At 36.4% G+C, this 17,970-nt stretch overlaps 1 protein-coding gene across 1 annotated transcript in view; it reads left to right on the top strand.

Moving 5' to 3' along the window:
• gpc6b (glypican 6b) overlaps window positions 1-17,970 on the top strand; it is a 78,413-nt gene that overhangs the window by 7,689 nt on the left and 52,754 nt on the right. Inside the window, exon 2 of the mRNA XM_031738604.2 lies at window positions 11,594-11,752. Coding sequence (XP_031594464.1) covers window positions 11,594-11,752 — 159 coding nt within the window. The remainder of the gene's footprint in view (window positions 1-11,593; window positions 11,753-17,970) is intronic.

The following is a 17,970-nucleotide window of genomic DNA, read 5'->3' as shown; positions in this document are numbered from 1 at the left end:
CTTCTGTCGCTTCTGTCTTGTTGACAGCGTCTGACTAGACATGATGCGTAACTGGAGTCTATGCTTGCCTTTACGCTGCTCTTGAGGATAGTTCAGTGTGGTGTGTAGCAAGCCACCAATGGAAGCTATGTGTTTGTGCAGCAGAGCTGTATCCTTTCCCTTTCAGGTAACCGGGGCCACTGGCTAGAGGACACTTACACTGTAACAAGGTATAATGACCGGTGCCTGTATTCTAAACTGTAAACTGAGTGAAAGGTAACGATCAGTGCAGGTCTCAGGGCCTTGAGGGTCTCTAAACAGCCACCAGCTGCTACCTGTGGTGTGTTTGTGTGCCATGCTCCACTTAGCAAACTGATGCAGACAAGAGAGGCTTGCCTCCTCACTTCTCATTCTCAGGGGCTTCTAGGCATGCTTCACACATAGATCGAATATCCACACTGGATTCCTCAGGCCTTCACTAGGCTTTTTATTATGCACTCCTCAATAAATGTCAAAGCTAGACATAGTGCTACATATGCTGATTATGCTGCACTTGTCATTCCTAAATGTGCCGTACACCGTATTAGGGAAATCCATACATTAATCTTTCCTGTAATGATATTGGTGTACTTTGCTGAAGGGTATATGGTACATAAATATCCCCAAGCTATTACCCTCAAGGTCAAACATATTTTCTTTTTTATTGCAGATGTATAGTAATATATGTATTCTTGTCAAAGATTTTTGTAAGGATGAGTCCAGTCCTTGTCATGATTCACTAGTATTGAATTTCCTTAATAATGCGTGTGTGTTTTTTGTTTTTTAAAATCATTATTATTTTGTCATAAAGTCATAAAGTGGTTAAAAAATGCACACTACATTCCCCCACTGAAAAGTGGGTACAGTTTTGAATTATATTTGAGAAATTCTCAGGTCTAAAAAGCTGGAGGCATTTTTGCTTCATTCACTAAAATTTACTGAAAAAAAATCTAGTCGGCAACAGTTCAATTGTTAATCTGAAACTGTAGTCATCTCCAATCTTCCCAGAAACCAGATGAGCAGGAGTTTTATGTTAAAATGTTAGGTTAAAGCCCAGTTTCACAAACAATCCGTTAGAAAAAATTATTTATATAAATGTGGAAAACCCATCTCTTCACAAGTTTTTCAAAGCCTTTAAAAAAACAGGTTGTTTTTTTCTCCACTCCTCTTATGTATTTATATTTCTTTCCTGAAAAACATTTTTTATACTACATTTAAAAACATTTCAATATGAAAAGCTATACCTTTGAGTCAACGTTTGGCTGTTTTATCATGCACGCAGCCTTGCACATGGCATGTTGCAGAGGAATAGTTTGACATATTCAAAAAAATTATATATATATATGTACTGACACATTTGCTAGGAGTATGAAACTGCTCCAACATCTTTATTCCTGTCCTTTTTCCCTTCACGCTGACTCTCCTGAGGATGAAGAATACCATCATACCATTGTACTGTGCTGCTTTTATTGTAGACTGTTTTATGTCAGTGAGAATTCATTTCCTCTTGAACCTGTCCTCATTCACCCAAGGACATATACCCCTCTGTATCAGCATCCCCCAGTTATTTAAAACATGAACATGCCTTTCATAATAACTTCTGACATGACCCAAAATGTGATAGGAATAATTTCATTCAATTTTTGATTGATGCAAGTTCCAACTTGAGCAAGAAACTTGGCTATTCTGTACACAAAACCCTCTAGAGACGTTATTAAAAGTGTGAAGGTGTGTGGAATACAGAGATTTAAAGATCCATGATGATGTTCATATTCAATGAATATCTCTTGTTATATAGTTCCTGACGATATGATCTTGTCTTGTCAAAGTCTGATTACCCATTGGTTAAGGGGGCCTGTTTCGGTGTGCTGTAGAGAAAGCGGGATGAAGCAGAATGCATATTACATTGAAATTACCAGTATGCATGCCTTGGGTGTCTAGAAGCATAGGCCATCAGCTAACATTTGCTGACATTTAGCTAATGTCCTATTCTTTCAGACATCCAAGGCACTTAACATACATAGTTTGAGTGTAACAGGCATTTGGTTTCTGCTTCATTGTTAGAATGGTGATTTACAGCAACCTTTAAGTCTAACCTATTGATTTACTTTGAATAAGAAGGTGAAACAAGTGAGCTAACTAGATTTGGTTGGGATCACATCTAATGAGCCCCTTATAACATATCTCTTCCATATATGATGCTCATGAGACAAGAAGATAATATATCACATTCATTTATTCATATGTTAGCCACCCACTCACTTACTTGCAGTTAAAATAAATTATATATTTTTCTTTTTATGCTTTTTTTTTTTTTTACTCACTGTTGATGCATACCTCCCGAGACATCACACTAATCAGGGTTATTAATTTGCAGAGTTTGTACTTTGCACTTAACATGATTGTAATAAAAAATGACCACATAGGCAGTCAAAATCTTGGGTCTAAATTTGCAAAAAGATATGTCAGATAAAACAGAATTGCTTAGGCGCGAAGGTGTGAAGAAGCAGTTTATTTTGATTATTTTAGTGCATGGCTGACAGCTCTTCTAGCTTTCACCTGGACAGTCTTGGATGGATTTTTGCTTGGATTAAACCACCTAAGGAAATGTTAAGTGTTAATAAATTGTGCACAAAATGATGAAAAACTTGAAATGTGGACTTTGTTTCACTATTATGCTATCATCTGGTCAATGGTGTGACATACAGAATTTCATTTGTCTAATGGCTGTGGCTGCTACTGATCATATACTCGTGACCTCAAGCAGTTTCATTTGGTGAACAAGATTAATTTGCTGTGGATATATAAGCCTCCTTAACTTCTCAGTGGATTTTAATTCACACTTTGCAAAACATCCAACAAATGACAAGAATATGTATTGCTTCTCTCTGTATTTCAGCCAATAAACTAACCTGTGAATTAAGATGGACTGTGAGCCAGATGAGCTACTGTGTCCTGTATCTGCAATAACCAAGTATATTAACTCTTTTTTAAAAAATAATAACTTGCTTAACATGGGGGAATAGCAAATATCAGATAGGATTTTATATTAGCAACAATTGTTTTTAACTGAAAACAAAATAAGGATTATTAAAGTGAAAATGTCTGGGGTTTTGTTGATTTAAAAAAACTACCAAAAAACATGATAGACATGGGGAAAAGGAACTCTCTCTAACACAAATTACCCTTGTAATTCCAAATAACTTGCACAACATGATTTAAAATAACTAAACATTTAAAGATAACTTGCCAGAAATTCAAACTTGTTTTAACTCTTAGTTCCTGTTGGATGTTTTGATTTGACAAAGAAGAAGTAGTTGCAGTGGCACAAGCATTCGTGATCTCATTAGGGCTGAGCGTGTCTTTGAGTGTGAATCCATTAAAAGTTTGTCAGGGGGAACCATGGGACACAGCAGATGGCAGAGCACATATGCTCTGGGTCTCTTTGGCCAGGTACACTGAGGAATACTTCAGAGAGTTGGCCTACCTTTGCTTGTATAACGGGAACTTAGACACTTTAAAACAACATGAGTCATACGTTGAATTGTGGCATTTCAGCTTGTGATGTCTAACATTTCTAAAATCATGCTCTTGTTTTGCTTAAAGCCACGTCAAAGTGTAATTGTGTGATAATTGCATCTTCTTTATAGCTTCTCTTGACTGGGCCCTTTTTAGATAAGTCATATAGGAAGTAAACAATATCATTGTATATGTTTTTACAAGGAAAAAAACTAAATATTTGCAGGCAAAGTTTAATTGTGTGAGATGCTAGTGAGCTATATTTGGTACAAGGTTGAAGTGAGTTGAAACAGACCTTAAGTATGAAGAGTAATGTATTAAAATGATAATTTGCTGCATCACTAGTCATTGCATGGGGAATCATTTTGGACTTTTGATCTGAACACTACATAAAATTGGTCTTTATCAGTGACATAGAGCTTACGTAGGTGTGACTTGAGCAGCAATGATGGGTTTTGACAGGCACCTGTGGAGGTGTTCTGAACAGTAAACAAGGACAACAGGTGCCTTAAGGTATCGCTTTGCTTACCAGTAGAAAGTAAGTAAGCATACAACGTGCAAATATGTAAAACAGATTTAGATAAATAACTGCACTTCTGTCATGTAGGCTTATCACACATTAAACCTGCTAAAGACTGCAAAATGTATCATAAACATGTTGTACGTGCCTGGCGGAGAAGTTTTGTAAAATGGGAACCCATCTCAGCAGGACGAATGCAGAATTTGAATATCTTCATAGAGCTTCATTAGCACTGATAATAAGGTAGCTAAATTGACTGACACCCCATTTGATTACAGACACTGAGTGACATGATATAATTATGACTTATGATGACAGCTTGAGTAGGTGTTAATAAATCTGTGTGCATGAATAAACCTATCTCATTATAACTCAACTGTATATTTTTACCAGGGTTGATGCGTGGCGCAGGACAACTGACAGCCATGTACAGTGCTGTGAAAAGGATTTGCCCCCTTTCTGATAACTTACTTTTTCAGTATTTGTTCATCTTAAATGTTTCAGATCATCGAGCAGATTTTAATATTAGACAAAGATAACCTGAATAAATACAAAATGCCATTTTTGATGATTACATTTATTAAGGATAAAAAAACAATTCAAACTTAAGTGTGTGAATTCAGTACTCTTCCTCTAAACCTAATACCTGCTTGGGCCACCCTTGGCAGTAAGAACTGCAATCAAGCATTTGCAATAGCTGACAATGAGTCTTTCACATCAGTGTGGAGGAATTTTGCTGCACTATCTTTGTCATATTGAAGGGTTTTTGAGTATAAACAGCCTTTTTAAGGTTATACCAAAGCAACACAATCTTGTTTGAGTCTGGACTTTGACTAGTCCACTCCAAAAACTTAAATTATTATTTTATTTTATTTATTTATTTAGCCATTCAGAGGTGGACTTACTGCCATGTTCAATCATTGTCCTGCCACATAGCTAGAGTGTGTTTGAGCTTCAGGGTAGAAATTGATGGTGGGACATTCTCCTACAGGATTTTCTGTTGGAAAGCCGAATTCATGGTTTTATCAATTAGGGCCGGTCGTCCAGGTCTCGAAACACCAAAGCAGCCCCAGACCATCACACTACCACCAACATGTTCGACTGCTGGTGTGATGTTCTTTTAATGAAATACTGTGTTAGTTTTTATGCCTTTTTTATGGTGTAACGAGACTCAAACCTTCTAAAAAGTTCAACCTTTGTCATTTGTCTCATTAGTCTCGGAATATTTCTCCAAAAGTCTTGGAGATGTTTTTTGGGAAATGTGAGATGAGCTGTTTGGGAGAGGGGTTGGGGTGCTGACCTTAAGTAAGATAAGTGAGGCCTCATTTCCTTGGGTGGTCTTTGAGTTTTTTTGTTGTCTCCTGGATGACTTGCCATTGCACTCTTGTATTAATTGGAGTGATTTCTGTAGGCGAGCCACAACTGTTCCAAATTTTCTTCATTTGTGTATAATGGCTCTCACCATGGTTCACTGGAGTCTTAAACTGAAATAAATATGCATAGAAGTGAGAAATCAGGAATGGGGAAATACTTTTTCATGGCACTGTATGTATGTCTTGTATTTTCTGCTGTTCTTATGTCCGTGTGATTAGGATCTGCTTCTTGTTAATTAGCAACAATTGTTCTTCTTGTCTGCATGTTAAATACAGTCTGGTCCCATGGCTATATGCAAAGTGAAGTGCTGCATCCTCCCGTTAGCCCTAGAAAAACAGAGGATAGGTGTTGAGCTTGTACAGCGAGGTTAGTCAGGGACAAGTCTCTTTGGTTCACCCACCCTGTCCACTTAATACTAAATGACTTGCCAAAGACCAGCTTTGGCTATTAGAGGGAAATAATTCTCCCTCAGCTGCTGAAGTATGGCTTCTTCAAGATTGTAGACAGCTTTATTTGGAATTCATACTTGTTACCTTACCAGCCAAAAGTAAACAAACCCCCCCCATCTGCATAAGATTTGGCTCAGTGTAAGGCTGTCCCGAAGCTTTGCTAACATAGTTACTGGAAGAACATTTTCATTTTCACAAATGTTTCCAAAAACGGCCCTCATGGGTCACAATAATACTCTATTTTTCTATGTGAAATAAGGGACAGGGATTGATAGAAAAGCGGACAAAAAATGTGAAACTCCATTATAGCACACATCTAAATCTGAAGGACAGCCACGCCACAAAAATGAATTTAATGGCAAGTTTCTGCATGTTTCTGTATATGTGTGTGAGGGACTCGGAGAACCATACATTTTACACAAAATATAACAATACAAAGTCAGTGAGTGGCTTCCACCTCACCACCTCATACTAGTAACACCATATATTATTAGTAAACATTTGCATTAGTAAAGTGTTAATTCATCACTTATAAAGGATAAATCCTATATTAATAGACATTAGCATCTAATTCATAAACATAGATAAGAATGTTTCAGTCTTGATTTATAAGTTTACATAGAACATGTTTAATGACACTATTTTACATTTATAAATATGTATTCGTTAAATTATGCTTAATTGTGTAAACGTGTTAATAGAGGTTTTTATAAATAATTAATTTAATATAATTCATGGTTAATACAGGCAGTTTTAGGTAGGTTATTTTGTGTCACCTAAAGTGAAATAAGGAAAGTATGCCTCACAATGCATTTATAAATGAAACTGAAATGACAGCAAGTAGTACCATAAAACTCAAGAGTCTGTTATGTTTGAAGCAGAAAGTAAATGACGCAGTTGTACACAGTGTAACAGAAACACGGGACAAAGGTTGGCACAGAAAGCTCAAAAGAGAATAAAATATAAAGGTTTTATTTCAAATTTCAATTCCTGTAATGTAGTAAATATAACATCAAGTTCTATTATCATAATGGGAATAGAAAGGCTAATATAAAATGCAATGCAATGTAATTTCCCATTTACATTTCAACTGGATAAAATTTGCTTCATTTAGTCAATTAATGTCTCGCAGCAGACTGCAGACCAGCACACGCCTCATCTATAACACACGGCATAAGAGTCATTGGGAGAGAAGTGGATTGCGTTGCATGATATAAGTTTCTGACTGATCTGATTTTGATGGCTGACAAAGAAAAAAATAATAACTTCCCAATAACAGTTACTTTGTAACATTTATTCATTTGTAGTGTGTTTTGTGGAAATGTCTGTGACTGCAAGAGGAGCTCAGCTATTTGAAAAAAGCTGAGTGATTTTTCACAGATTAATGCAAATTACCATTCAAAGTAATATTGCAGCAAGTTTACTGTACATGCCATTGTCTGAAAGACAGAACTGTCAACTCACATCTACTGTAATGATGTCAGCTGAGGACAGGATTGGATTTTTCTAACCAGAGACCAACACATCTGCTGGAATCTAACAAGATATTAAGTTAACCCCTTTTTTTCTTTAAACACAGATTGTAAAAGTGCAGCAGAGCATAGTGAAATCCAATTACAATGTCAACCATGTGAAGGGGACATCTTTCCTTTGTAAAGATCTTGTGCTCTCTTTTGATGCTGAAGTTTTCTTTTTATCCTGTTTTGTTCACTGCAGATTGAATGAAGTTAATTAAAAAAAAGAAACAGTATTTTGTATGTTATTTTGGAAAGCACCCTCATTTTAGCTGCAGTACCTAAAACTTTTTGAGTTTGCAGATATAAAATCGATAATGGGCTCAAATGAAAATCTAACCACTAGGCACTGGAACTGAATTCTTACAATAATCTCTGATGTTTGTGTTCACAGTGATAGCTGTGTTCTGCTAACAGGCCCTTTTATTTGATTTGGGGAAGGAATGGGAAGGGAAAAAACTGCTGTATTGGTAAATTTAATGTGGAAATCGAGCTGATGGTTTAAGTATTTTGATGCTGTTGACAACGTATCATAAAAAATAATAACGCATCTTTATATCACACAAGAGTGGGGTTTTTTCTGTTGTAAAAGAACTGTCTCCATCCTTTGTGTGGCTAATGTGTGTGTGGTCTGTGCTCCTGTAGATAGATTATCTGTGAAGCTACAGGGCTGTTTTAACCTTGACTAGGAAGGTCATGGCACTTTGCTGAGTGGTGAAGTCCCTTGAAAGCTCCTTCCCATATGTTGATGTACGACAGGTTTATTTTTAAGTGATGTTTCACTCTGTTGAGACTGCTGGAGCACACAGTAGGGTTGTTGTGTCAAGATGTATTTTTTCCCTCTTCTTGACATATCTTGATAAGAAGGCTGCACTGAAAACACAGGACTCGGTTGTATGATGCTATTAACATCTATCTTGCAGGGTCTTTTTAACAATGGTGTGTAGTAATGAAGACTTTTGATCCATGTTTTTGTTTGTTTGTCGATATCACCTGCTATTTAGTCAATACAGGCCTGACAACTGAATGAAACGAGTAAACTGAGTGAGGCATGCAATGCTGAGAATGAATTTCACAAGTAAAGATTGCATAAGTCTCTTTCCTTGCAGCTCTTAGACTGTTGTTTGATTATACTGTGTTCAAATATTTACATCCTGGCACTTATCTGTTCTGTTCTGTTGTTTTCACAACATGTTCACATCGTGTTCTTTTTTTATCAGTACCATAAAATAAAATTATCTTGAAATGGAGCAATTCAGTTGCTGATATAATAAATACATAGAAGTTAAATATTCAGCGTGGTGGTTATATTTTATGTGGGAGCTGAGTTCTGGGAGGTTAAAAAGCTACTCCTTGCTTTAGCAAATACGTGCCCACAAATAAACACACACCCATGGTGAAACTGATGAAACACTTACAAGTGAATTCTTATACCCTGTAGATAGTTTCTCTTTACACTATTCCATTTTGTTCCTTGTGTGCCTATTTCATATAAACTAAGTAATGTTGGTTTCTTCAGCATGGATGTTTATTCTTAACCTTGAGATCATTTGTGTAGCAATATTTAGAGCTTGTAACTACATCTCCATTTGTATGCTTTAAAAAGAAACTGCCTCTGTTGTGATAGCAGCTACAGTGAATTACATTGTAATAATACTGTATCTACGTTCAAAAATAGCGGCTGTGAAACGCTGTGAAAGCACCAGAAAAATGAAGCTTTTGTTGACTCTTACTTTGTCACACTCTGTACTCACTAGGTGTGGGAGCGGGCCTTAAAATTATATCACAATCTTTCACGGAAATTTGTGATAACCTGTGGTCGTGATGTTTCATTATCGAATCATGACATGAATCATTTACATTGTTATATTCTTTAATGTGAATGATTACAACATTGTTGGACAAACACCAGAAGCCACCAATTCTTTTTTTTTCTTTTTTCTCTTCTTGATGAAAGGAGTTTCTGTCGTAATTTTACTGATGTGATTGAGCCACGCAAGTAAAAATTCTGAATTAGGAGGTAGCTCTGTCAAGCTAAGTGTCTCTAATGTTGTCCTCTTGTTTGTAGTGTTCTCCAAGTATTTCAGTTTATTTGATAAAATAGATACAATACTTGCTGTCCCCTGTATCGATACAAGTGCAAACAAAATGAATAGCCTTTTCAATCCTTCTTTTCCAATGAGCTAATGCCATTGATGAAGCGCTTCCTAATCTGAAGTGGGAATTTATTAAAACCCCAACCCTATACCAGCAGCGGCATAGCAGCATTGTAGCATAATAGTAGTGAGACGGTATATTTACAGAAGATTATTTTATCCCTGGAATGGTTTGGCCAGGTTTAATGATGGTGAAGCTAAATGTTGTTTTCACCTTTAATGGGAATAATTTTCCTGCATAGTTTGTAAAGTATTGCACTTTGTTGGAAGTTGCTGAAATGGCCTTTTTACTTAATTGTCGTTGGAGGCTGAGACGAAGCTCTTGCTGTCAGACATATCTGGTCTTTGCTTATTGTTGTGAACACTAGGACACATATACGCATGGTATTGCTATATCTTTGACATCATGATATGACAATTATATTATATGAATATGTGCCATATCATCTTATCACAAACAATATAATGTGGCACAGCCCCAGTCATCACCTTTCGACAGGTGTTACTTGATCTGATTCGAGCTGTAAAGACTGCACAGCACATGCTTGTTGGTATTCTAATGGCATGAAAAGTATTAAAAATCCTAGTTATGAATGTTTCTATGAAACACGTTCTGTTCTAGACTGAATCTTTCATTATCTGTGTCTGTCTTAATATGGCTGCTTGGGGAAATGAAGTGATGTAGGTCATTAATGTTATATTCAACTCAGAATTTTAAAAATTATGTAATGTGCAAAGGAATATTTTAAAACTATGGAGTATCTGTTTCCCAACTGATTTATCTTTAATAAGCCCTTGTCAATTAAAGCACTTATTGTCTCTCAGACAAATGAGAAACCCCATAACCAACCAGTCAGACCTCGCCAGAAATGACAAAAACATACTAACAATAGTACTGGTTTATCCTTTAAATAGGTTAAAAAAACAACTAATGTTTAAGCAGGGGGAATTTTGCAGTAGAGCATGTGAAGTCTGAACTTTTCTCATTGTTGGTCCTTTTAATTAGATGAGACTTGTCACTCTGGTAACCAAAAAAGCTTCTTTTTACTTAATAATTTTTGATCCGAAGGTGTGGCTTTGCTTCAAAAGTTGAAACACTTTAGCCTTACTCCTTTCCTGGCTAGTTTGTGGAGATAGAAGATTGTCCAGGGAGCCTTTCAGAGAATTTGAGACCCTGCAGCACCTCATCTGATTTATAGGGGTAAGCTGTGACATGTTAGAGTGCAACATTGTTTCAACCACCATGAACCATCTTTGAACTTATGTAGCGGACATGGCAGTCCTTAAAGCCTTTCTGATGTCTGTGCCTGTAGAAAGAGCTCAAGGCTTTGTGACCTTGTAAGAGAATAGTGGAACAATGTGATCTTCTTGAACAGCCAGTGAGGACCAAGTAAACAGCAGAAGGGGCTTTCCCAAAGAACTTGCCATGCAAAGGAGGACATAAGTTAGGTAATACTGGAGCAAAGCTGTGGAACCTTCCTATCCATACCCACACACACTCTCAATTTTCAGTTTTCCTGGTCAGAAAATGCTGCTGTTTACCTTCATGTCACTATCACAACAATATCGTCTTAAATAGCTATAGACTCCCGGTTTTCCTGTTTTTAAAATTTAACTAAGCCAATTATGTTCTGGTCATTGAGTTCTTAAAAATATGGCATCAGAAGATACAGTAGTTTAAAAAATGCTCCAACATTATTTAACCTAGTAACAGCTAGTTTATCATATGTCGTACATGGGTTTTCTTGAATTTCTCAGACTTCTACAGCATCAATGTGATTTTTTTTTTTACCCTCCTCCCAAAAAAACCCAACTAAATAAATTGCACAATACATTTTTAAGCAATAAATTACAAAAAACCCAAACAAAATAACAATATTTACAAAATAAAAATAATAATAATGATAATAATCATTTGCAGGCAATTATTCCATGGTTCATGGTTTTAAGCTTTGGTCATTACATTGGTTTACAGTGCCTATACGTCGCCTAAGTTTTGTTTTGGAGTGAAAAATATAGCTTTTTTTGTGTTGTTTTTTGCAGGGACACATCTTCGTGTATGTCTTCAGGGAAACACATGTTGCACCGAAGAAATGGAGGACAGATTTGGCCAACAGAGTAAACAAGACTTTGAGAATCTGGTTGATGAAATGAGTCACACACTGAGAAGCACCTTTGTTTCGAGACATAAAAGATTTGATGGTAAGTCTTCTTTGCTTAATGCTGTAAGGTAATTATTTTTTTCTTTTTTTTTTCTTTTAACAATTGTTTTAATGGTCAGTCACTAGAGAACAAAATGCTGCGAAAAGGAAAATCAAAGGCTTGGGACTGTACGTGTTAATTTGAAAGGGTTTACTCAAGTTCTTTAGCTCTCCTCCCTGAAGAGGAGACGAGATGTGAAAATCTCATTAATATGCCTTGGAGTGGAGAAACCTCTTGCTGGATTAGACAAACATGGCTACTTGCACTGAAGATTGACAGCTTCAACAGCAGCACAAAGCCAGCTTCTGCATTATTAAGGTTGTTTGGTGGTCTTGTGCTGTATGTGATCTTGTCATAGTCCCATTGTGACTTTCTTGACCACTACACGTTTAATGAGTTTTTGTATGGGAGGAGATGTGCTCATTACTGAACCAAGCCTCACTCTGCCTCTCTACTTGTCCCTGTTGGTGTTCTTCTCTATGGGGTCAGCTCCTTCTAGTTACAATTTAATGAGAAATAATAATCCGTCCAACTCTCAGAAGACCATGTGGTTAGCAACAGCTTATCACTGTGGACAATGGTGACAGGTAGAGGAGGTGGAGAACTGTCAAGTGTAGCCACCTGTCAACATTGTCATTAAAATAATAATAATAATAATAATAATAATAATAATAATAATGATTCTCAAAATACTAATAGTAGTAAAATAGTTATTATTATTTAGAAATCCAACATAATGCCTTTCATTACATAGATATATTTAAAGATTAAAGACTTTGAATTGTTTTTATCTCCAAAGAATTGATGGGCCAAAACTTTCCATGTATAAAAGTTGATTAAAGAATGTCTAAGAATATTGGATTGTAATGGTTATTGGTAGTATTTAAACCTTAGCAAATACAGTATATGCTTACACTTTATGCAAAAACAGTTTATTAGGTACACTTTGTCAGTACTGGGCTTGACCTCCGTTTATCTTCAGAACTGCCAACAAGGTGCTGGAAACGATCCTCAGAGTTTTTGGTTCAAATTGACATAATAACATCACTCAGTAGTTGCAGATTTGTTGGTTGTGCTTCCAATCCAACACAGTACAGTGAACTCATTGTCATGCTCAAGAAACCAGTTTGAGATGATCTTGAACTTTGTGACATGATGTGTTGTCCTGCTGAAAGTAGGCACCAGAAGATACACTGTGGTCCAAAAGGGATAGACATAGTCAGCAACAATACTCAGGCAGGCTGTGGTGTTTAAATGATGCTAAGTTGGTAATAAATGGCCCAAAGTGTACCAAGGTGGCATTAACCACACTATTACACCACCACCATTAGCCTGATCCATTGATACAGGGCAGGATGGATCCAGGTTTTCATGCTATTGGCTTCATGCTCTGATCTAGACTCATTGGACAAGGCAGCATTTTCTTTTATTGACCAATTTTAATGAGCTAGTGGGTATTAGCTTCATTGTCCTTTCTTAGTTGACAGTACTGTCACCCGGTGTGGTCTTCTGCTGGTGTACCCCATTTGCTTTAAGGTGCTATCTATGACCCCAGCTGGTGGCGGCAGATGGTGCCCTTCCTTGAGAATGGTTTTGGGTTTAGGGAGTTTCTCCTTCCCACTGTCACCAAAGTGCTCAGAGGGGGTCATTGATTGTTGGTTTTCTCTGTTTTCTTTGTATTATTGTAGGGTCTTTACCTTACGATATAACTGTTGTGATTTGGAACTATTCATAAATAGCGCTATTGAGAAATTGAATTGAATTGATTCACCTTTCCACCCCATTCTGATGCTTGTTTGAAATTCAACAGTTTTGATCGTGTCTACATGCCCAAATAGGAGTGGGCGACATAGCCTTAAAATGATTTCAAGATATTTAAAGAAATAATGATATTTATGATGATATGCAGAGAAAATAAATACTAAAAATATGTGACTGATGCCTGCAGGCAGTACCTTTTTATCCTTCTTTTCCAGCGAGTACAGAAGCTTGCACAACATTGTAACATAATAAAACTAAAAAATCTCACCACCACAGTATTTTCCATCCACAGTTAACTCTTCTCGTCATGTGGAGTGTAACCACTTAGTGCTCCAGTGATACTCCATTGAGTCATTTGTTTCACTTTTGTTTTACACCACTGTATCTAAAACACCAGATGATTGTTGTTGCAGTTAAGGATGTGAATATATTGTGTCTGTAACTGTGAAGAATATTTAAAGTTGCTTGCAACCACGTCTGGCAACCTTGACTAAAGTAAAGGAAGTGTCTTTGGTAGTAGTACAACCAAACTTCCCCGGAGTAGGGGTAAAAACTGCATAAAATGAGACTTAAAAGAAATGCAGAAACTAAAAGGTGCAAAATAATAATATAAAAATAACAAAAAATAAATATATACCAATAATAGCGGGCATTTAGGACTGCATGCACAGGTCCTGGGTCTTCAGCATAAATGGCATAACTCCAAGTTAATTTTGAATTTTATGTTCAGGTCGAGCATTTTTTAAATACATTCATTTGCTCTCAACAACACTACTTGAGTATTTGTCTTACTATATGAATTTAACTGTAAAGCAATAGTCTCTTTAAAATTTGAATGTCCAGGGATCACAAAGTCAGAATTAGTCTCAGAATTGAAAATTGTTATTGAGTATTAATTTTACTACCTCAAGTGCAGCCATCGAACTGATGCTACACAACTTGCGTTTGTTGTCAGGCCTGCTTAGTCAGGCCAGACTAAGCACAACACTGATAATAAGGGCACATTTTAACAGATGACAACTATGCATCCATATATGCTAAACTAAAGTCACTGACATCACTATTAATTACTTGCTGTATAATATGTTAATGTCCACTAAATGCATGTAAATTGCAACATGGGTAAAGCCTCATTTCTCAAAAGAGAGAGATTAATTATCTAAAAAAGTTTATTCAAGTAAAGATTGAAAGCATGCATTTTAATATTTTGCAATTGTAATGTGTTCAAAGTCAACAATGGATTTAAGAGCGCAATTTAATATTCAGCAGTCAATGTCATGTCGTTCTGTCTTCATTCTATTCAAAATATTCAACATATTATATGAAACTAATGATATTGGGTTACAGCATGCTACTCTCAGATGATTCCACTGGTGCCCAGAAACTCAATGTCACAATGTCTGGATGATGTCTGTTTATTTATTTATTTATTTATTTTCCAGGAATACACTTCTTGAGCCCACATGTGATTCCTGGAAGCATGCATAAATAAATAAGTGTTATTTTGATCATCCCCTGTCAAGATGGTGAATATCATGAGGAAGGGAAATGGGGTTTGTCCAGCAGCACTTAGATGCATGACTCCAGGCACCCCTTGTTCTCGTGGGGTTTGTGGCCACTCTCCATAATTTCATTAGAGTCAAAGCAAATGCTCTATGCAGGTTTTTGAAGGAGACTGTGTGTCGGATGAGGGTCTTTACTGATAAACCGTTTAGGAAATCTGAGATATTGTTTGGTAAATTAAAATTTTCCCCTTACTGTTTGTTTATGTAATCAGTTTAACTAGATGATTTAACTAGCAGATCAGCTGCTCAGGCACATAAAAAAATGTGTTTTATAACGATCGTATAATTTCTCTGTGTTCCCAGAAGTGCGCTTATTCACTATGAAGCAGTATTACCTAAATAACAAAATACTGAACCAAAGAATATAGTTAAAGATCCAAACAATAAAGAGCTTTTAGTTCACTTGAATGCCCTTTTTCTATCTTTTCAGAGCCTGGCTTTAGGTTTCCGCCTACAGAGAGTCGGTGTATTTGAATATTTTTTTCATTTTATGCAGACTGTGATGACTGTTACTGTAGCAGATAGTAGTTGGGCAGCCCACACATTCCTGACACCACAGCCTATGTGTCACAATAAGAGGGTACAGTCTCAACTATGCCAAGACTCATCCACTCTGAAATGTCTGCAACAGCTCAGGGGCATGGTACACTTGTATCTAAAAGAGAAACAACATCATCGGTGCCAAACGTGCAGCAGAATTCCTGTAATTTAGTAATAAATGTCATTATTATAATATTATAATTTTCACTATAATCCATAAAATAAGACCAGAGAAAATAACTGGTCTAAGAAACCAGACAAAGCAAATGCTGGCACAGAGAATTCTTTTTTATCTCACTCATTAAAGTCCAACGTCAGGGTTTGTAATTGTTAATCAATTCTTGGCCCTGCTGACCACAAACACCATGGTGCTGAGCATCCTAGCAGAATATTAATGTGGTCCATCCTCTGCAATTTATCCAATATGAACGGCCTCACACATTGTGTGTGGTACCCATTGATATCAGTTGTATTGTCACAGCGTTGTTAAATTTTTACCGTTATATATAAAAATGTAAACTGTAATTTTATGCAGTCAATGTTGAGTTGAGGTGCCCTTGACCAAAGCACTTAACCCAAAAAGACTCCTGAGAAAGTGGCAACCATATAAAACAGTACTGTGTGGGCAGCAAACAGGTGTGGTTATGTGACTAGATGACTAGATCTTCTCTGTACCTGAGATTCTGCCAGAGGCCTCTTTCTGTTTATTTCTTTTTCCTCCCAAACTCACCGGATGCTTGCTCATTGGGAATTTTTGATCTCATTTCTCTAATATTGTAGGGTCCTCCTATACAGTACAAAGAGTATAAATGACATGACATGAGTGTACAGATGAACTGTGAACTGGCACTATATAAATAAAATAAAATAACATGAAAATACTGCAGTATGTCTGCTTCTTAAGTTATAACGTATCTGTCTTCTGAAAGTATTATCTCTGGTTTAATGTTTCTGGTGTCTAAGTGATGAGTATTTCTTATTTTAGGTTATAAAAATAAATAAATAAAAATTGTTATTCTAACCCCATACAGCTTTTTAGTAGCCCTTTTCATAGCACACCTTTAACTAAGCTTTAAAAACTCAATACACACCACAACCCCAGGGCTCCTACTACTCCAGACACTGATATTTTAAAGCATCAATAGTCCATTTTCTGCCTGGCAAACTTTTTTGGTATTGACATTAAACTTAGGATACGTCTTTGTAGGAAATTGCTCAATAATGTGTTTATTACTGATATTCTGTTGTGGATGCTTCTATGACATCATCCATTTTTGCCAGCTAGACAACTCCCCCCCATGTGATGTCCCTCCCAATCAAGCATTAAGTATACTCCTTATGTTTACTATTAATAAAGACAATTTAACCTTCAACCTAATGCTTTTTGGGTGAAGGTTAAAATTGAAAGAAAATACTGCGCCTAGGGTAGCTGGTAAGTATATTTGAGAAAAGCTATGCTGATCCTCTGTTAGATTTATAAGTCTTTAGACCCTTTGACTTTGTCATATTGTAAAGTCATCCCTTGGTGTTTGCTTTTGGCATCTGTAGCATCTGAATTCAGATGTCTCTGTTTTGTCAGGCAAGAAAATAAGTCTTTTACACGGAAGTGTCTTCAAGTGCAGTTCTGCTCAGCAAAGTTTCTATTCAATTTAGAAATGCAAAAAAAAAAGAAAAGAAATTGCTCTTTAATGCATTTAAATCATGCAACATTTTATATGACCTTATGTTAGAGTCAATTTGTCAAATCCCTGTTAACGTCTACGAGCTAGCACGCTAACTAAAGGTTTTGATACAGTAACTTAAAAAATGAAGAATAATCCCCTGACGTTTAATAACATTAGACCTTAGATGATATATTTGTCTTGACTCAGGTTTTCATTTACCTTTTTCTTATTTTATTGATAAGAGCACAGGGTGACCATAAAAGACTGGCCATAAAAATTAACGTAGAGAAATGGAGACATAAATGATCAACCTGTCATGTTCTCTACAGCAGCATAGCACTCAGAGCAGCTCTCTATAGACTGGCACTTCCTGTCAGGCCGATCAATGACCCAGCTTTTGACAGACGTGGAGAATCTGAAATGCAGCAAAATTGCTAGTTTCATGTACAGGCATTGGAGCTCGAGGAGACTGAATATCATACTGCTTGTGTTATATTATGCTGTTTCAACAATCACAAAGTGAGAACTGGGCTCCTTCTCTCACTAACTATATTGCTGTGAAAGATGCTAGGTGAACTGTGGGAGATAACAGCTATTTGCCCTTCTGTGTGAGGGTCAAGAAATCGTGTATATTTGTGTAGTTCATAGTGTGTATCTTTGCTAAAAAAATGACATAGAGTTGTGGCAA

This window comes from Oreochromis aureus, linkage group 16, assembly GCF_013358895.1.
Source record: "Oreochromis aureus strain Israel breed Guangdong linkage group 16, ZZ_aureus, whole genome shotgun sequence".
Taxonomy (NCBI): Eukaryota; Metazoa; Chordata; class Actinopteri; order Cichliformes; family Cichlidae; genus Oreochromis; species Oreochromis aureus.
Note: the sequence above shows the minus strand (reverse complement) of the source record. Positions and strands in the feature narration are given on the sequence as shown.